Here is a 21669-nt window from a genome sequence, read left to right as displayed (position 1 = left end):
CATGCACAGTCTGTGTTACTCATCATCAGTCTCTTCATCAGCGATTGGTTTCTGACCGCTGGGATGCAATTGGCTGGATATTTTTGGATGCTGGACCAATGGGAAACCAGCCATGGCACAGAAACTCGTGAAAGCATGTGATGGGTGTATGAGCTACCAGCACTACACCCACCACCATGTCACCATCACTCTAGTGTCACAGCTCTGTTGAGAACGGCCCACCACATACAACATGTGATGATCCGTGGTCTTCACCAGTGGTTAACAGGGGCAGAAATCAGATGGGCTACAGCCTACATTTGTACACGTGGAATGCACCTATAACATCGGTGTACTCGAAAAAGAAAACCGCAGAGTGTAGGCACGAGGGAGTTATTTTTTATTAAAGCGGCGGGAGTGTATTTTAATTCGAGAATGCTATAGCCAGCCGCACAGTTACGGCAGATATTCCAGTGCATGCAGGTGGGTTGGGTGGTGTGTTTGAGAGCAACCACTGAAGTGGTGAGTGGGGAGACAGGGAGAGTGTAACTTGGCCTGCAATTGAATAAGGCCACGTTTATAGAGGCGGCCTGTTAAAATATTACATGTGATGCGTTTATCAATGAAATTGGAAGAGATGTCTGACTCTGATTAACGAAACTGAGTGGAAGAGAGGAGAAAAACAAATAACAAAGATGGCACTGCAGGTGCGGACCGTTTCTATGACAACATCAAGGATATGATAGGCTACTCTCCGACTGCTGTGCTAAAATACTGCTGGCTCTTCGTGACCCCATTCATCTGTGGAGTGAGTACCAATCTCTCTCTCTCTCTCTCTCTCTCTCACTTTCTCTCTCTCACTTTCTCTCTCTGTCTCTGTCTCTCTCTCTCTCTACTCCCCCCCCCATTTCTCTCCTGAGCTCATCTCATCCCCTCTTATTCTCTTCCTCGTTCTCCACAGAAGGTCTGATATGCCTCGTATCTCGGTGCATATCTCCGTAGCTCAGATAACACCAGAAGACACAGGCAGAGCTGTTGGTTGGGTAATTGTTTTTGCTCCACTCAAAGCCCTCCCCATCTGTGCCCTCCCAGGCCACACTGCTGTGTGATCTGATCAGGTCTGATGCGCCGGGATCCTCCCATGCTTTCGTGCCCAGCTGGGCCTCCGTGGTCGCAGCCCTTCTAACCGCGGTGCCGATGCTGTGTATTCCGGCTTTCATCCTGGTCTCCCTGAAACGGGTAAGAGCGTCAAACACAAAATGGCTCAAAAACAACAGCTTCCTTCACTTAATACTTTAATTCACCTGCCAATCACAAACCCCTTTTAGCCCATCACTCTCTCTCTCTCTCTCTCTCTCTCTCTCTCTCTCTCTCTCTCTCTCTCTGTCTCTCTCTCACTTTCTCTCTGTCTCTCTCTCTATTTCTCTTTCTCTGTATTTCTCTATTTCACTCTGTATTTCTCTCAATTTCACTGTCTTTCGCTGTCTCTCACTCTCTCTACTTCACTGTCTGTGTGTATTTCTCTCTATTTCACTCTCTCTATCACTCTCTCTACTTCACTGTCTCTCTCTCTGTCTCACTCGTTTCACAGATGACTGAAAACTAATCGCGGCAGATTTAGTTCAGTCGTGGACTCTGGTTGCATGTGGTGGTGTTTGCATTAATGGTGCCCACTGCAGTACAGTACCCCATACGATAGGGTCATTTCACGTGGCAACTGTATAATCATGTTCTAAGTTCAAACATTAATCAAAGTGATTCACTTAATTTGGTTTAGTGTATCCGAACAATCGTTTTTTTGTTTTTTTTTTTTATATACATAGTTAATGACACGTATTATACTGTAAAACATTTCACTCCTGGTCACCTGTCTTTGTTGTTTGGCCTTGTGCCAGGACCGTCACATGACCGCGCCTTCCCCAGAGCTGCGGCAGCACCGGCGTCCCGGCCCACGTCTCACGTTGTGCGGGACTGAGGTCTTGAGGCCGCCCCGCGGAGCAGACGAGAGCGGGGAGGTCAAAGGTGACGTGGAGGGCACCTCTCGGGTTTGAGGTGCAGCGTCCGACGCTCTGAAGCAGAAGCTTCCTGGCTGGATTCAGGCGACCTCAAGCAGGACAGGCCTCACACGCTCAACCACATGGTGGATGACCTTCAGAGAAATGCACAGATGCTGCAGAAGATCTTTGGAGTGTATCACTAATACGGGTATCGTTAGTGTAGGTCCGATGCTGTCATGTTAATTTCAAGGAAATTTCATCAAAAGATCATTTCATGGTCTGACACTGAGCAATTAGCAGTGCATCACCACTGAGGCACTCACCATGAGCAGAACCTTATTAGATATCTTTTAGATTGCACATTTTTCCACATTTGGGATTTACATAAAGTTGACATAAATATCCATATTAGTGCATGTTATAGACTAGAGTAGATGTAATATTCAGAATTAATACTGTGTTGTGTGCATACCTCTTTATAATATTTCTACTGGTTATAGATCTAACTTGTTTATATTTGCAGCAATGCACATCTAAATCGTATTATAGTATTATAAATCTTTTTTTATACCGCTCAAAGATTTTTGAAATGTAAAGTTACAGTGGTAACTAAATGGAAAATAAAGAAGTGTAGTTTCCACATACATTCTTCTTTCCAGAAATTTGCCGTCGCACTTGCTGTGGTACACAGCAGAGAGCACAATTGTCTCATCATTCTAATCTCTTGATCTTGATTGGCCCGTTAGAGTTCCTCAGCCATTTAATATAGAGGACCACTCAATTAATCAGACTGTTTCACCTGAGAGTGTTAAGTCACGTTGGGTGGTTGCAGTATTTACACTGTGATTTCCTGGGAACCGATAAGGTGATAAAACCGTAGGGGCGTAGTTTGGAGTGAGAGTTGTAAAGCTGTTAACGGCTTGTATGTCTTTATAGGTCATTTAAGCTTTCCTAAGGAGGAGCACAGGGTAAACCAATCAGTATTTGTGTCATTTTTGGTAAAGTCTACACCATACACACAACAATTCATTAAAGCATATGTAAGACAACAGCATATCAATGTGTTGTTACAAATTGAAATTGTTACTGAAAATGGTGTGACATAAAGCACTATATGAATTGCATATAAAGCTCCATCGTTTGTATAAATAGTTCAGGGTATTTGTTTACAAATTAGGTTACATTGCAGTTAAGTTGTGCAGTTGCATCAGGTACAGTGTGCAGGGATGATATCATGTCCTCCAGGCTTGTTCTCACTCCCATTTGGGTCAGAACCAGCCACTGGCATCACAGGCCTTCATAAAATACAGCATTGCATGTCAATAAATGACCCACCGACACTTCCCCTTAACATCATATGTGCATTCCTTTTTTTTGGAAGATTGAATGTGCGTAAGAAGAACGGTGACCTGGCAGTTAACACGCAAACCAACGCACTCCTTCTTAAGCCAGGACAGCAACGAGGCGGCCATGTGCAACTGTGGACAACCTCAGTAAAAACCTCAGTACAGGATTAGCGCTAGTGGTACTGACACAAGCATGCCATGGTTGTTTCCCTAATACGCTACTTGATAAGACATTACTCACACATTTTTAATTCAGATCTTAAGCATAATTGGTCAGTACAGGGTTTTATTTTGCTTGAGGTCGGGGGTGTTCTGGACTTTGAAGGCCAGATGTGGTGTGGATTTCACATGTCGGTCCACAGCAGATCTGATCAATGATAAACACAGAATAATGAATTGAACATAATGCTTGATATCACAGCGGACATTTAGAACGGTGTGCCATCCAAACATTCCAGTTATCGGCAGACGGATGAAAAGTTTTAAGATGTCTATCACAACATGCTCAAAACAGATTATCAATCAAAAGATAATCAAGCTATAATCAAATCTAAATATTCACTTACCAGGTTGGTCTAATAAATATGTCTCTTAGAAAGTGCGCTGTGAATGTACAGTCTCCCATGCATTTTCTGCCAAAACAATCGAGACAAAACAACCTTCTGAAACACTATGAAAGCATCGTTCCAAAATGCTATTCATGTTTGGGAAATGAGCTTACGCATGTTTTCATATGCAAATGTAACAATATGATAATAAGAGTAGCTGGAGGGTCTGGGGGGGGGTCTGTTTTGCCATGCTGGGTGTTGCTGCCACTTCAGAGGGTCATTATGGGCTGTCACAACAGCGCATCATGAGGCCAGTGTTAGACTGCACTCTTCACACGCTCTCTCTGTTGTCTATGCAGCTAAGAGGGAGAAAATCAACGACTTTATCTATCTTTTATGTATTTATGCATTTATTTATTCACTTATTTATTTATACACAGGCTAAAGCCTCTAACTGTACATCAAGAAAATGCTAATGCCTCTCTCTCTGTAAGCATTAAGAACACCATTACACCAGCAAGATGAGTCCGTAAGAAAGATGGTGCTTCTGTAGCTGTAGGTAGGATTTGGACATCCTGTCCTTCACGTTACTGCCACGTAGGGAATTGTCCCCATAAACTAACTGTAATAATATTCAACAACAGGGTGCATTCAACCGCCCTTCCTTGTCTCTTGCTAATGCCTGAAGCTTGGGCTCTGACTACACAGTAAAATTGGACTTGTCTTCAATGGGACCCTTAGGGGAGATACTTGCAGACCTCAGGTGAACAGTATATCACGTAGATTCATATTCTCTCTCTCTCTCTCTCTCTCTCTCTCTCTCTCTCTCTCTCTCAGTATTTTCTGCCAAATGTCATAAATGCAGTGGCTCCACTTCAGCTGTTTCACTGGATTACATCAATAGATGTGTTTTATAAGTTCTCATTGGACCAACAATTTGCTCAGAGACTGTGGTGGTAGCCTGCATTGCCGGAAACTAACAAATGATGTTGTCACTGTCACAGAAGATTTGCTGAGTCATTTTCAGGAGTAGGAACGTGATTAAACATGTGCTCTTTTACTAACGCTGCTCTAATTCACTTTCATTAAAATTCATTCTAAAATTTTAAAAGATAAATTGCTTTGTAATGCGACTGAAAAAAATCAGGAGAGTATAACTTTACTTTCAAAAGAGGCAAAAGAAGTCTCGATGGTGAATTAATGTCACTGCCAAAGTGATAAAACGTAAGACTACCTCGCCAGACGCAAGATTGCTAAAGGCTGTTTGGTCCTGTCAGATCAATAGCAAACAAATTTGAAGATCTGGCGCCTCGGGAGAGAACTTCAAAAGCGGGCCTAGCAACCTTCTCGCCATGAGATTATTAGAACCGACCCAAAGACAAATAATAAGAACGTGGGACCTCAAGATCAGTGAGGAATGACAGAAGCAGTTACTGCAGGCATGAAACCTCGTTCAGTGGATGCGTCAGTGGGAAGGGGGTTGCGGAGGCAGGCCTCCAAGCTGAACCACGCCAGAAGGCTTCCCAGGTCACACACTCCTTTAATTCCGAGCTTAGGAATTCCACTCTGCACGAAATCAATCTTTAATGGGAACATCCTTTCATGTGTTCCACATACTCCACACGGGCAATCTCAATAGTTTCAGGAGAAGGATCACTGATTTATTAAACACATAACCCCACGTCTGATGGGCACAGGGTACCCTTGCTTTTACTGTTGCAATGATGAGTAAATGCATCACAGAAAGCAGCACATACTGAACGGTAGACAGATTTTTCTTTTTTTTGTCATGGCAGAAAGAAAGCAAAGGGAAAAAGTTGAACAAACATTTGGTAGTTCACTCAGAAAGTGTTAAGTGGTGCTTAAATTTCTTTGTTTCCTGTGTCTTTTGTGAAGAGTGTCTATGAAGGCATAATTACCCTTCAATGATTAGAGGGCGCCGTACCCAGAGTGACGAAAACCAGCTCTGACAACTGCAATTCTGCGCCTGTCGCATAATGATTGTGGGGAATGACAAACCTAATACCGTTTCGGCTCTGATTTGGTATTGATGGGGAACCATGCTGTGGGCGTCGTTAGACTTCTATCATCATTTGAATCTTTTTTCTTTTTTGTTTTGCAGAACACTAGAGAAGCCCAAGTAATGCAGATTATGAAATATCCACCACGTTCTCCGTTTGTTTTGGTCGACACGCTTCATTATTCCGTTCTACAGAGCCTGGCGTAGACTAGAGACTACCGCTACTTCAGGGCACACTGGGAAAATGCAAATACCATTCAGCCTGACAGTTGAAGTAGACCAGTGTCCTTGGTCTGTGTCCCAACATTACTCATAGCTGGGGCTGTTGATTGCTATTATGAAAGCTGTCCGCTTCCATGATTAGAGCACCCGGCATCCGAGGTTGCCGAAGCACTAATCAATGGAAGGCAGGGAGGAGGCTGGAGGCTGGAGACAGTACCGTGGCGGACATGCTGGCTGCTTTTCTCTCGGGTCAGGACCCTGGCAGAGCTGCAAACCTGGGGGACCAAAGCAGAGGACCATAAGACAGACCAACACAAGGTTCACCACCGGTCTGATAGGAGGGGCCACATCCTGCAGGTGTTATATCTCATGCATATAGGGGTCATTGCCTATACTGCATATGTTATTATATTTATCTTGGATAATCTTTGTTGTTGATTGTCAAATAGTGTCAGCAATATTACTTCTCTCTTTTCTGAACAATGCTGGATATCATTACTGAAATATGTCAGGACAGACATATGTAAACACATGACACACACTCACACTCGCATACACAGACATACACCCAGACACACAAGCAAGTGTCCCAGCTAGAGGCCAGAGCAGCTCCTCCTGCTGGTTCCTGGAGGGACACACACACACACACACACACACACACACACACACACACACACACAAACTTTGGCAGGTGGACACAAACAGAAGGAGGGAGTTCTTAGCCCAGGGCCTGAACCCTCACTGCAGAGAGACCATGACTGACATGTGCTACGGCTCCTCTTGCTCCGCCCCTCTCGGGAGGCGCACAGTCGGCTTCCTACGCTGTTGTCTCCGCCACCGCCGTCTGTTTAACCAAATACAGCGTGTTCATTACAGCTGAGCACCGACTGCACTGCAAGCTGTCGACTTGGAGGCAACAATCGTTTCACTCCTCAAGGCTAACCATCACTGATCCACCCCCATGCTTCACTCTGGTCAACAGTCTGGGTGGTACTCTTCTTTGGGGCTTCTCCACACCATAACAGTAAAGGTGGACTCATCAGAGAACAATGACATGTTTCACATTGTCCACAGCCCAAGATTTGCGCTCCTTACACCATTGAAACCGACGTTTGGTATTGGCACGAGTGACCAAAGGTTTGGCTATAGCAGCCCGGTCGTGTATATTGACCCTGTGGAGGTCCTGAGGGACAGTTTTGGTGGAAACAGGAGAGTTGAGGTGAACATTTAATTCTGTCGTGATTTGGGCAGCCGTGGTTTTATGTTTTTTGGATACAATCCAGGTTAGCACCTGAACATCCCTTTCAGACAGCTTCCTCTTACGTCCACAGTTAATCCTGTTGGATGTGGTCCGTCATTCTTGGTGGTATGTTGACATTACCCTGGGTGGCTCTTGATACATCACAAAGACTTGCTATCTTGCTCACAGATGCGCCATTGTCAATTGTCTTCTTTTGAACTGTGACATGTCATCCATAATGTTGTGTGCATTGCAATATTTTGAGCAAAACTGTGCTCTTACCCTGCTAATTGAACCTTCCCACTCTACTCTTACTGGTGCAGTGTGCAATTAATGAAGATTGGTCCAATTTAGCCATGACCCCTCCCACACTAAAATGACAGGTGTTTCAGTTCAGTTTCATTGTCCAACCAGTTATCATGACCAGTTTTGTATATGAAATATCAGGTTTATGTTAATCAATTCCATTTACTTGTTTTGAGGGAAATGTGAGAGTTGCCAGCAAACTACATGAAACACAGAATCAGAGCATGTAAAAAAGTAAATGAACCACGGCTGCATTGATAAATTCAATTAGGTAAAAGACTCAGGTGATGCACATGAGTGCTTAAGTAATCAATTAAGAAGACCAATCAAATGAGACGTGCTTAGGAAAAAAATATGAGTGATTAAAAGGGTAACGAACCCAAGCAAACCACCGTCATGCCGATGTGTAAAGCGTACAGATCAACAATGCCAAAGGAAAAGGAGACATTACGAGGACACAGGGAAGAAGGTGGTGAGAGCCCACCAGTTTTTGGAAAGCTACAAAACCATCTCCAGAAGATTCCAGCTCCATCCATCCACTGTAAGACAAATCATTTACAAATATAGGGCAGGTAGCAACACCACAACTCTGCCAAGAAGTAGACGACCATCAACACATTCACCAAGATGCACCAAAAATAATTCAGGAAAAAGCAAACTTACACTTCACCTCTAGAGAGTTGCAGACCCTTCTAACAGCATCTGTGATGAATGTACATGCATCTCAGGTTAAAGATCACTAGGTTAAAACGTACATGCATCTCAGGTTAAAGATAAAATCAGGTTAAAAATCAATAGACATGCCATTCATGGGTGGGCTGATAAAAAGAGGTCTCTGCTGTCAAGAAAGAATAAAAGTGCCTGTTTAAACTTTGCCAGAGAGGCGTTCTGGAAGTCCATTCTCTGGACAGATGAGTGCAAAATAGAATTATTTAGCCACAATCACAGGCACTATGTTTGGAGAAAAGTCAACACTGTATATGAAGAGTAGAAGTGACCAGTGAAGCGTGGTGGTGGAACTGAGAAGGTCTGGGACTGGTTTTCTGCCTCCATTCCTGGATGACTCCTTATCATCCAGGGAAGTATCAGTTCCCAGGCCTATCAACAAATTCTTGTCCAGAATCTTCTTCCATCAGTCACAAACGACACAGAGCATTCCAGTAAAACTATAAAGGAACGGCTTGAGATTCACTACTTTTCCAATCCCATAGAAATGCTGTGGCAAGACTGACGTCTGTGGTACATACCAGATATGCCTCCAACCTCTCCGTTCTGCAAAAGGACGTGCCACAAGCTTCTAACTAAGAGTTCATATACTTCTGCACTTTGCGCTTTTTCTGTGTGTCGATTATTTGGAAGATCTGCTTTATAAATTGAGATTTGGATGTTAATTTCATAAGATTATGAAAAATGTTTTAGAAAAAAATGACCTCCATATATATATATATATAATCTTCATGGGTTTGTGTATGTGTTATACATAAAAAAAAAACTATAATTGTCAGTAAATTCACAAATCCACTCATGAGAAAGGCCCTAACTGATGACATCATGATGTCATTGAGGGGTTTTTGGGGGGAGGGGGAGCGCTTTGGGATTGACCTCATGTCTGATTTTTTTGGCCCGGTGCCTCTACTTTATTTTCAAAACTCAACAAGCTCTTTCACTCCTCGCATGGCGTCTTCTTCTGAGGCGATATCCCATAGCAACCGCATTAGCGGAAGCTAGCGCTCACACAAAACTACACACCGACTCCACATAAACACACATTTATACACGCGCACACGCAACACATCCATACACTTGATCTGTACTGGAACCAGGAGATGGACGTCCTGTGAGCTCAGTGCTCTAACTCTGGTAAAGCAATAATCTGATCCTATCAGACAACAGGTCGAAGCTTATTATCTGTGGATCGATAACAGCCACAGGCTTACCGAGGATCAGGGGTTCCAGCAATTGGAAAACGAGAGAAAAGAAGAGCGGGAGAAGAGAGAAACTCGCCTCTGCTGGAGTACCGGGGCCATTTCTTTCAGACTCTGTGATGCACATGGGTGGACCAGGCAGCTGCGTTTCGGGGTCTGAGCCCCTTCTGGGTCTTTTGGAGTTCACCACTGGTTCCTGGCATTACCTTCCAGCCATCAGGAGAACAGACACCAACATATCTCACAGGTACAGTTTCACTTTATCACAGTTACATACAGACACAGCAGAAAAATCCAACGTCTCTGCTGGTTAAAACCACATAAAACTCCAACTAGAAAATGACTTGGAGTTGCATATAATGCTTTAACATAATACACAGGGTCAAACAACTGGGGTCCAAACCTAAACATCACGACGCTTTCATGTACTGTGGCTGCATTCAACGGCCGTGGTTTACTTCTACAGGTTTGCGTAAGCTCGCTCTTCTGTGTCTGTAATGAGCAGAGCAGTTGGAGATCCTGCTGAAAAGGGCAATATAATTGCACAGGGTTTGACGGAGTGTTTTTATTCAGGCTGGAGAAACAGTTGCGCATTAAATCCAGATTACTTTCATCACCATATTTTTGCGAAGGAAATCGGTGTGTCTGTCAACATTTGATGAGCATAAACAAAAACATATGTATCCCCAAGGTCATAATTTAACTGTAATTGCTATGCTTCCCAGCAAAGTGAGTAGTTTAAAGTCATGGGCGGCTACAAGTCCATTGGGAGGGATTGGCGAGGAGGGTCATGAAGCCAATATTTAAAAGATATTTCACACTGTTGAAGAGCTTGTGCCATTAGGATGATTTGTTCAAGAAATTATGGAGTCAGATGCCTTTCAGAAGGCTAAATTAAAAAATGGGCTATCGATATAATCTGATGCTGACCCAATGCTGACAAAACATTTAATGCTCTAGTAGCCGATGTTTTGTAACCTTGTGCGCCTATAAGATGACTTACATTTTCAGGGAAGTCAAAAACCCTCTGGGCATTCATTTCATAGGGATTCTATTCATAAATTTAGAAGCGAGGGTACAGTATTGTTAAAGTTTTCCTTTCAGACAATAGGCAAGACACTTTTATAAGACTTTGGCCTGAAGCACTCACCAGTGCTGCCACTTAGCTGAATGATCTCTCCATTTCTCCATTTAGCTGAATGATCAGGGCACCAACTACTGATAACCACCTGCAGTTGGCGAGCGAACTTCACCACGGAGTGGATATTACTGTAGCAGTGTGCTGGACTTTGAGAACCCATTGGTGTGTGGACCGTAGAGGGACATCAGGGGGCCACGCCATGGGGAAGACGGACCAGAGCACAATGGACCTGAACTCGCCCTCGGAGGTGAAGCAGGCGGTGCCGTTCGAGGAGCCGAACCACAGCCTGACTGTTCATGCCGAAGAGAAAGATCAAGACCTTCCTGATCGAGGAAACTGGAAAGGCAAGTTCGACTTTCTGCTGTCCTGCATCGGATACGCCATTGGCCTGGGAAACGTCTGGAGGTTCCCCTATCTGTGTGGGAAGAACGGAGGTGGTAAGTAGCAACATTGCGGGAGGGCTTACAACTGCTTAAACACATTAATTCAACTAATTCAGTTGGCAGGTTTAGTAAGTGTTTCTAAGCAGAGCAATCACTAAACCTTGCTGGACTCCAGTCTTCCAGGACCATATTTTGACACCCCTAGGATAATGTTTCTCAGCCGAGTCCTCAGGAACCCACAGATGTTCCAATTTTCTTTTGCCCTCATCTAGTTTAAACATATCTGAACCATCTGTACAAGAATACTGAATACCTGGAGGAGAGACAGCTAGGGGTTGGGACAGAGCAAAAAATGTGGTGTCAGGGGTCCCTGGAGATCGGATTGGAAAACATCTACAGTTGTGATCAAATTTATTCAACCCCCAATGCTGCGAAGGGTTTTATGGAATTCAGTGCACATTTGTAATTGTGTTCATAATGAAATCTTACAAGGACTTGTTAAAGAACTAAATGCAACTAAGATAGCATCAATTTTTTTTGTCATAAAGTATTAAATGGCCTTTTTGTGATTTCTTCATTGACACAATTATTCAACCCCTTTACGACTACCACTCCTAAGAACAGAGGTTCATTCCAGTGTTTTCCATCAGGTATTGAAAACATCTGTGGATGTCAACAAGCAGCAATCAAGCATGATAAGCACCAATTAGGCAGATTTAAAAGGACTGTGATATTCAGCTCCTTCTAGACATCTACTGGTGTGTTTCCAAGCATGGTGAAGGCAAGAGAATGGTCCCAGAAGACAAGAGAAGAGGTTATTGCTCTTCACAAGAATGGCAATGGATATAAAAAGATTGCGAAGTTGTTAAATATTCCAAGAGACACTATCGGAAGTATCATTCGCAAGTTCAAGTTAAAGGGCACAGTGGAAACGTTACCTGGTCGTGGCAGAAAGAAGATCCTGACCGCGACTGCTGTGCGCTACCTGAAGCGTAATGTGGAGAAAAATCCCCGCGTGACTGCTAAGGAACTGAAAAAAGACCTGTCAGATGTGGGCACTGAAGTTTCAGCTCAGACAATAAGGCGCGCACTGCATAACGAAGACCTCCATGCCAGAACGCCCAGACGCACCCCCTTGCTGACTCCAAAGAACAAGAAAAGTCGACTGCAGTATGCCAAAAGTCATGTGGACAAGCCACAAAGGTTTTGGGACAGTGTACTGTGGTCAGATGAAACTAAATTAGAACTGTTTGGGACAATGGACCAGCGCTATGTTTGGAGAAGGAAGAACCAGGCTTATGAACAAAAGAACACCTTGCCTACTGTGAAGCATGGCGGGGGGTCAATTATGCTTTGGGGCTGTTTTGCTTCTAATGGTACAGGAAAGCTTCAACGTGTGCAGGGTACCATGAATTCCCTTCAGTACCAGGAGATCTTGGAGGAAAATGTGATGGAGTCAGTCACAAACCTGCGGCTTGGGAGACGTTGGACCTTCCAACAGGACAATGATCCGAAGCACACATCCAAGTCCACTAGAGCATGGTTGAACATGAAAGGCTGGAACATTCTAGAGTGGCCATCGCAATCACCAGACTTAAATCCAATTGAGAACCTCTGGTGGGACCTAAAGAAGGCAGTTGCAGTGCGCAAGCCTAAGAATGTGACTGAACTGGAGGCTTTTGCCCATGAAGAATGGGCTAAGATACCCATAGGTCGCTGCAAGACACTTGTGTCAAGCTATGCTTCACGCTTGAAAGCTGTCATAACTGGAAAAGGATGTTGTACTAAGTACTAAAAAATAATGTCACTAGGGGGTTGAATAAAACTGATAATGATGTGAGCACAGTAAAGACATTTGTGGTTATTCCATCATAAATATTATGTTATGTTTGTCTAATTTATAAGTGCCTCTTTGATATAATTGTAAATAAGATGACTGAAATGATCAAAATCAATGTCAAACTGGCCAAAACACTTTATTTCAGTGGGGGTTGAATAAATTTGATCACAACTGTAAGATCTCACATCTAAGATTAACATGCTACTCTGTGCCAAAGCTGCTGCCCTTCTGCAATGCACAATTTGCAATCTCCCCTGGATTCAGCATGTTATTTGAGCTAATTGAGCTGTTTTGAGCTCAATTTTGAGGGATTCGAGAGCTGATTTGAGTTTAGGAACATGGAACACATAATCAAGAACCACTAGAATCAGAAGAATATCAGACCAACTGAATTTTAATTGTGACCATTGCTAAAGTTATAACACCACTAATGCCAGCTAAGCAGCAAGGGGGAAGATCCACACGAGTGCAATTGACTGCTCAGTTCAGGCCCATTTAGGTCAGGGAATGGCTAATTAACAATTGATCTAATGTCGGGGATCTCTCATTGACAGGACGGGTGTCCTACACATGCCCTACTCCTACATTAGACATTCTGCCATTAGTCTGCTGCAGAGTCCTTTGTCCTTAAGATAGTTATACTGACAGATTGATTTCTTTTGAGCTGCAGATCTGTGAATCACCTCAGACTACTCTTAACGACTTCATGACTCCGTGATTTTTCAATTATAATTCCCATTTAATGAGGAGATTTAGCATGTAAGGTGCATTGGACAGCATTTCACAGATTCAGTTACAGTACACAGAAATATAAATAAATGCTATTACATGTTGAGATGCATATAAATTAAAAAAGTCAATTGAAAGTTATACTTGCTGCAGTGCTGCAGCAAACCTACATGGGAATACACACAGATAAAAGTAATTCAGAAAGAAAATACACTATAAATGAAAAGGAAAATTTCAGTGTAGATAAAATCACAGAGCCTCAGGTTATCCAGTCCATTAAGATAACTCCTGTTATTATCTGTGAATGTTTAGCACCAAAGCTTTATAAAAGCACTGCAAAAAACGGGAAATGCTGCACTTTTTAATCTCTTAAGAACATTTTTGAGATTTGGCTTTACTGAGCCCCGGGTCTCAGGAGGATATTATGGAAAGCTTGTCTGTGTTAATGTTGGGGCAGGCGTAGAACCTCTAGTGCATCTAACTGAACAGCAGTTATGAGACATGAGTGATGAGGATGCGGTTTCAAAGATGTCCTTGACTGGAGCTGAGCTTCTATTCCAGGAGCGTTTCTGATTCCGTACTTCACCACGCTGGTGTTTGCTGGCATCCCCCTATTCCTGCTGGAAACTGCTTTGGGACAGTACACCTCTGTAGGGGGTCTAGGGGTGTGGAAACTTATACCGATGATGAAAGGTGGGAAACTGTCACACACACACAAATACACAAAAAATGTCATCTCATCATTTCAAATGTGTAACGAATTGTATGACTAGCTCATATAAAAAGTTACAAATGGTTATGATTAGGTTTGGTTTGCTTTTGTACATTCCTTTAAAGTGTCATATGTGCAATCTGACACGCGTTGCTTGTACGGACTGATAAAGGTTTCTGATCAGGTCGTACTGCAAACACACACACAAAACATACACAAAAATTTTGGAATTAAACACCTGCGATCACACTTGACCACTTAACAATGAACATCCAACTCCGTCTCTCCCAGTCTCTCTCAGTGTCTCTCTTTGTCTCTCTCTCTGTCTGTCAGGTGTTGGTCTGGCTGCTGCTGTCTTGTCCTTCTGGCTCAACATCTACTACATCATCATCATTTCCTGGGCGCTCTATTACCTGTTCAGCTCCTTCAGATCAGTACGTCCCTCCGCACACTCGGACCGGTGCTTGTCAGCTCCGCCATGCCTGCCTCTTTATTCATAGACACATTTATTTGTTGCACCCTTCATTCAATTAAGTGCGTTATGAAATTAGTTCACTTGTTAACTATACATCACTTGTCCCCTCGTTCACTCAGACGCCAGGGACACGGAATTCAATTTATTCAGCTGCGCCACGAGCCAACTTATGACATATTGGTTTCAAATGCTAAAAACTGCACTCCTATTCCATCTTCTTCTTTTGGAACACAATGTTCTGTCCTTGCTGTTCTAAAGAAGGGTTATTTCTCCAGCTCTGGCAACCTTGATTGCTCTTAGTACATTCCTGGTCGGCTGGTTTCGTGCACTCCTCCACCACCCCCCCACCCCACACACCCCCTGCACCCTTGGACGAACTCTTTGTGACCCTCTCTCTCTGCTCCGGTGTGCACTTTAAAAGGACACTGGAGAAATTATAAGTGGGCTTTTTTCTTCCTGGACAGTGGGATTCTACATTAAGGCTCTCTGCGTGTAATGGGATTTAAAAACGTTCTCTTCACCTGGCCACACTAAAGCAGACTGTTCAACACACTTGATATAGTGGATGGTCTCTGTCTGTTTATTATTACTCCTTGACCAGACTTAAAAAAAATATTATTATTGTATATTGTACATCTTTGTTTTATTGCGTACTTTAACTTCTGTTTATGGTATTAGCTCTTATTTGTTTTGTCCAGAGTCTGGGTATTGTGAGAGGCACTTAAAAATCAATTTATATTATTCTATTATCATTAACATACCTGGCATCGAGTCATCAAGCAGACACCTTCAAGAGCGGCTCCGTGAGCCAAATTAAGTTTGTTGTGGCACGCAGAACTCTTGAATTGGCAGTGTGGCTTGGCTGGAGAATTGCTGATCAACCCACTGGTCGTCCCGTCTATCTCCTTGTCCTGACGTCGTCCTCTCTGTCTCTCAACAGGAGCTGCCCTGGCAAAGCTGTAGCAACGCCTGGAATACCGATAGATGCTTTTCCAACTATAGTCTGACAGACACGACTAACTTGACTGGTGCTGTCACAGAGTTCTGGGAGTAAGGGAATCTGGATCAGCCTTGCTGTATCCAGCCCATGTTAACACTGCCACAGCCATTGATTTGTGCAAAACTCATCCTTTCTAGGCCTAATCTAGTTTAACTAGTTCACCTTGTTTGTTATTCTACCTGTCCCCAGTTTGGGAGAACCATAGCAGAGATGAGCTTAGCACATGAATCAACTTCTGTGCTAATCCTGTAACTTGAATGGTTTAGTCTGTGTATGTTAAATCACGTTAACCACACTGCCTGCAGTGCTGTGACCCCCGTGTGAGCAAACATAAGTTCAAGTTCAAAAACCAACAGCCTTATCATGGTTGTTTATTACCCAGCTGATTTCACGAATTAATTCTATCTGCCGGCTTGAGATAATTAGCAAATCCAGGTGGTTGGAACAAAATTCTGAAAAAGGTTTTTAGTTTCTTAGCCTTAACTATCTGTGTGTGAGCGTGTGTGTGGGTTTGTAACTGCGCAGTTGTGTGTATGTGCACATATGTATGTGTGTGTGTGTGTGTGTGTGTGTGTGTGTGTGAATGCGTGGTTGCTTCCGCGCATGTGTGTGTGTGTTTTCAGGAGGAACATGCACCAGCTGACCGGCGGTCTGGAGGAGACGGGTCAACTGCGCTGGCCGTTGGCCGGGACGCTCGCCCTGGCCTGGGTCCTGGTCTACTTCTCCATCTGGAAAGGTGTGGAGTGGACTGGAAAGGTGTGACCACCACGGCCTGCTACCTGCTCTGCATACAACCTAAAGAACATAAATAAGCCTCTGCCCTCATGGTTGTCTTATTAAACATGTGATTAGTTCAGACATTCTGCAGTGCATGTATCTTGAAGGTAGAGGACATAATTTTCTCTATCTTCCTCCTGTCAGAGGATCATTGGATTTGAATGTGAATTACATGTGTGGATAATACCCTCCAATGGCTCACGTCCCCGATAGACATTACCAAATTAAACACAATCATTAGCATACAGCACACAAACCATGCTGCAGGGTTATCTGAAGCAAGTCATCACAAAACCCCAGCCGTCTGAGCCGAGCGTTCCGCCATCGGCCTCTCTCCATCTCCCCATCATTGTTCTCCTCCCCCAGGTGGTGTATTTCTCCGCCACTTATCCATACTTCATGCTGTTCATCCTGTTCTTCCGAGGGATCACTCTCCCCGGGGCCGGAGACGGCGTCCTCTTCTACATCACTCCAGACTTCAACAAGCTTTCGAAATCCGAGGTAGAGCTCGCACCGAAAGGCAGGCTCGCCCGCTTCCGTGTTCTCTGTAGCGAGGGGCGCGCAATGTTCTGAAATAAACGAGGAAGCATAACACCGGGTGGCTTACGAGGCCGACAGACCCTCCAGCACTTTCTGTGCTTGCGGTCTGCCCGTGCAATCTATTCCAGGAGAGACTTTCTAAGCCAAAGTTCCAAGCAGATGCTTTTAACCACGACTAGAATGTATACATGACATACATAAACATGATGAATCTCAATGCTTTTATCCTGAATGCCGTTGCCGTAAATGAGGTTCTCCTGAAGAGTCTCCCATTGTGCTGAGATACGGCTCAAAGTCTGTGTTGTGTGCTCCTGGTTTGCTTTAGGTGTGGCTGGATGCTGCCACTCAGATCTTCTTCTCTTATGGTCTGGGTCTGGGCTCGCTCATTGCTCTGGGCAGCTACAACAACTTCAATAACAACGTCTACAGGTAGACCTTCCCAGACCTCTAGGTAGACCTCTACCAGATGGGCTCTGAGATAAGTGCTTAAACTGTGTTAGAGCTTTAAACATTGTTGGTCTTGAAATAATGAGATGACACGTAACATGTATGTTAACCTTTGGCATAACTATGCTAACCTTGGTGAGCCTCTGTGTTGTAGGGACGCCGTCATCGTGTGCTGCATTAATTCCTTCACCAGCATGTTTGCTGGCATTGTCATTTTCTCCATTGTGGGATTCATGTCCCACATCACCAAAAAGTCAATTCAGGAACTAGCTGCTTCAGGTAGGAGAATCCTTGACTGGGACACACTAATGATAGATGATTACGAGTCATTAGAATATCATTATGTATAGATTAATATACATTAATGAATATATCAATTATGGATAGAAACGTAATGACAGAAATAATGAATATTAAACACTTTGTGTTGTAAAGTACAATTAAGTATTAAAATATTACAGTCAATTACTGTGGATAAAGGCTGTGTTATGTCCATGTTCAGTTATGAGTGCGATACACTGATAGCACGGGTGTGTGAGAGTGCTCAGGCTGTGTTATTATAAACACTAGGTCCAGGGCTGATAGTGCGGGTGTGTGTGTGTGTGTGGTGTGTGTGGTGTGTATGTGGTGTGTTGTTCTAAACACTAGGTCCAGGCCTGGCGTTTCTGGCCTACCCTCAGGCGGTCACTCAGCTTCCTCTGTCCTCCCTCTGGGCCATTCTCTTCTTCTCCATGCTTCTAATGCTAGGACTGGATAGCCAGGTACCCCCCCCCACACACACACACACACACACATGCACAAGCCCACACACAATTGCACACAAAAATGAGGAGGTGACAGTGCTGTCAGATAGTTTCATCCAGTACTGAAGACACACACACACACACACACACACACACACACACACACACACACAAACACTCCCACAGCCAGGCACTAGACCTCTAAAATGCAAAAAAAACCCACATATGTCAAAAATAAATACCCAGATGTGGCACTTTCTACAATTTAGTCTCATCTAGGTAGTTTGACAGCTTATGCATATAGCAAAAATAACAATTCTGAAAAGCATAGTATATCTATGTATGGACATGGTAACGTAACTGAATGGTTCTGTGCATATAATTTCTTTCACAGTTCTGTACTGTGGAAGGTTTCATCACAGCTCTGACAGACGAGTATCCCACCATCCTACGGAAGAGGAAGAAGGAATTCATCCTCGTCGTCTGTGTTATTTCCTTTATTATTGGCTTGTCCAACATCACACAGGCAAAGCTCAACCCTAGTTTGTTTTTCCATTCCAGTATAACTGGCTGAACTGCAGTATTTCTGTCCTAATAAAGGCCACTCTTACGTGTGTGTGTGTGTGTGTGTGTGTGTGTGTCTGTTCTGTGTGTCTCGGTGCATGTGCTACCCTTCAGGGCGGCTTGTATGTATTCAAGCTGTTTGACTACTACTCCGCTAGTGGGATGTCCCTGCTCTTCCTGGTCTTCTTTGAGACTGTCTCCATTGCCTGGTTTTATGGTACATGACTGTTCAACAACATTAATTTGTAAATTGACACGTGGGTTTAGATTTAACTGACTGAAAATCCTGTGAAACATTTGAACTCACCCAGAACATTTATGCTCAGAATTAATGGCTCATTAAAAACACAACATATTTTTTTAACCAGATCATTATGGTTTCTGGGCCTCTAAAAATGTGTCTCGACACTCTTTATTAATTTTAGACATATTTAAAAAATATTAAAGATAATTGTAAACATATCTTCATAGCAGATTCTGGGTCTCTCTCTCTTTCTCTCTTGTCTCTTTTTTCTCTCTCTCTGAACTGTAGGAGCAGAGAGGTTCTATAACAACATTGAAGAAATGATCGGCTACAGACCGTGCGGCTGGTGGAAACTCTGTTGGCTTTACTTCACTCCATTAATCTGCCTAGTATGGAAAATCATTTCTGCTTGTAGGCAAATACCAGAGATCCATGTGACCGAAGCCTTAAGCATAGAAGCAAATATCTCCAATGAAGATCTCATCCTTATTTGACCAATCACTCACTCTCCCAATCCGCTCGTATGCACCATCCTTCGATCCATCGATTGGCCCATCCATTAATCAACGTATTGATTAAACTCATGACTAATGGTCAGACTGTGTCCCATGTTTTCTGTATGCAGGGGGTCTTCACTTTCAGTGCTATTGAAATGACCCCTCTGACCCTGGGTGGCTACGTGTACCCGGTGTGGGGGCAGGGCGTGGGATGGCTTATGGCTCTGTCTTCCATGGTGCTCATTCCTGGATATATCATCTACATATTCTTCAGCACTAAGGGGAGTATTCGCCAGGTAAGGCCTTTCCATTGGTTGCTTGACCAATACAGTATATTTCATTAATATACAGTGCACAGCTGAAAACCATCCAGATAAATTTACATGTACAGCATTTGGTAGATTTCCTTGTTTACGTATATAACCAGGTACTCAGGAAAGAGGTGAGTCTTCAGTTTTTGTTTGAAGACAACCAGTGTCTCAGCTGTATGGACAGCTAGGGCAAGTTTCTAGTTGTAGTTTTTATTCTGTATATTTATATTCGGTCTTGCTTGTGTTATGTCTAAGACCATTAAAAAATAGGCTACAAGTTGGTTTAAAACAGCACGTATACCATAGTATGACTGTTTTCACCAGCGCTGGCATATAATGACCACGCCCTCCACGGAGATGAAGCCAGCATGGGACAAAGACTTCACGTGGCAACAGCCTCGCACAGGAAGTATGGGTGAAGATTTTGTCTGACATCACTTCCTCTTGAGTACAGGGAAGTGTGTTCAGGTAACAGGACACTAAAAAGACGCTCCCTGGCCAGTGAGGCCGTCTAGCTAGCGACCGAACACCAATATTTCTTCCTTTTTCTTACCTGCTGTCATCTGGAGAGAATTTATGAGAGACAGAACTGCAACCTCAGCCCACATTTCTTTTAGTACGAGGAATCTGTGTGACTCAGGCATGGGTTTTATTGCAAAACCGAATGTGAATTTGAATGTCAAACCAATTTCTCTGCCGATGGACATGTAGAGAAAGTGCACAGAAAAAGATTTTTTTCTAGCTTTCACCTTTCCCTTGAGCGCATAATGGATGATGGATTTGTGGTTCTGGGCATCATTCTAGGAGACTCAACTTCATATATATAATTACACACAATTCAAGGCATTCTCAGAGACTTCTTCAGAGTTTTCACCGGCACAGAAAACATACAAACATAAAATACTGTGAATGTGACAAATTAATAGGTAAAATGTTTTTCTTAAGAATCATACATGTATGTAACATGGAATGAAAATCTTAGGGTATCCAAAAATACAAATGAAAATAGATTTAAGGCAACGTAGCAGTAAAATGTGGAATGTGTTTTATTAGCTTCTGCTTTTAACTATGGCTGCATTTTGTTCTCATCTCTGTGATGCCACACACACACACAAACAAACAATGAATGGAAGCTAGCTATGTATTTTAGAATTTACACAGATTGTAAAGATTGTCAGTGGAAAGATTAACCATATGAGCATATTTACTAGCTATTGTCTAAATGTTTATTATACTGATTTAAGTGTTTTATAGTTGATCTTTCAAACAGGCTTTGCTCAATAAAATGTTATACATAATTATCTCGATGTCTAGAGGAATTATTGTTCTAATAATGCAAGCTTGATAAATAATTTAAATGAAAAAAAAACATAAAAGGATTACTATTTGACTAATGACAGAATCAACAGCCATACCTTATTTTAACATTGTTAATTTTATCTACAAAGAAACTTGATTCCACAGCTTTATATGGGGTCAAACTATTAAAAATGCGAATGTTATTCTGATCAGCTCTGACAGCATAATGATTTTATTGCTATGTAAATAAATGAAGTACTAGTAATTTAATACTAATTTAATCTACATGAATATAAAAAAAATCCCAAGACTTTGTAAATATTGTAATACTGCACAAAAACAAAGCCTATTACCTTAGTTTAATAGAATTGTTGGTGGGGTAAA

At 43.0% G+C, this 21669-nt stretch overlaps 2 protein-coding genes across 3 annotated transcripts in view; both read left to right on the top strand.

Moving 5' to 3' along the window:
- LOC143514014 (sodium- and chloride-dependent GABA transporter 2-like) overlaps nt 1–2620 on the top strand; it is a 12257-nt gene extending 9637 nt beyond the window's left edge. Inside the window, exons 14-16 of one of the 2 annotated variants that reach the window (XM_077004725.1) lie at nt 687–787; nt 1072–1218; nt 1875–2620. In XM_077004725.1, the coding sequence (XP_076860840.1) occupies nt 687–787; nt 1072–1218; nt 1875–2030 (404 nt within the window). In that variant the 3' untranslated portion in view covers nt 2031–2620. Of the gene's footprint in view, nt 1–686; nt 788–1071; nt 1219–1874 lie in introns of those variants that run through there. The other variant, XM_077004726.1, reaches the window with a different exon arrangement.
- A 6649-nt stretch (nt 2621–9269) lies between these two features.
- Nucleotides 9270–21239, top strand: slc6a1l (solute carrier family 6 member 1, like). The gene is made up of 15 exons (XM_077004724.1): nt 9270–9830; nt 10779–11161; nt 14238–14369; nt 14722–14822; nt 15804–15913; nt 16487–16619; nt 17007–17141; nt 17506–17609; nt 17782–17906; nt 18276–18388; nt 18765–18896; nt 19049–19151; nt 19467–19567; nt 19804–19971; nt 20311–21239. Exons 2-15 carry the CDS (start codon nt 10783–10785, stop codon nt 20416–20418), a joined length of 1944 nt encoding a protein of 647 aa, XP_076860839.1. The 5' UTR covers nt 9270–9830; nt 10779–10782; the 3' UTR covers nt 20419–21239.
- The last annotated feature ends 430 nt before the right edge of the window (nt 21240–21669 follow it).

The sequence above is a fragment of the Brachyhypopomus gauderio genome, chromosome 5, assembly GCF_052324685.1.
Source record: "Brachyhypopomus gauderio isolate BG-103 chromosome 5, BGAUD_0.2, whole genome shotgun sequence".
In the NCBI taxonomy this organism is placed as follows: domain Eukaryota; kingdom Metazoa; phylum Chordata; class Actinopteri; order Gymnotiformes; family Hypopomidae; genus Brachyhypopomus; species Brachyhypopomus gauderio.
The sequence above is the reverse complement of the archived record's forward strand: the minus strand, read 5'-3'. Positions and strand labels throughout refer to the sequence as shown.

Coding starts and splice junctions, on each gene's coding strand:
- slc6a1l (XM_077004724.1), top strand. CDS start 10,783: ATGATCAGGGCACCAACTACTGATAACCACCTGCAGTTGGCGAGCGAA. Junction 14,823..15,803: donor TGTTCAGCTCCTTCAGATCA/GTACGTCCCTCC, acceptor GTCTCTCAACAG/GAGCTGCCCTGGCAAAGCTG. Junction 16,620..17,006: donor GTGTGGAGTGGACTGGAAAG/GTGTGACCACCA, acceptor CTCCTCCCCCAG/GTGGTGTATTTCTCCGCCAC.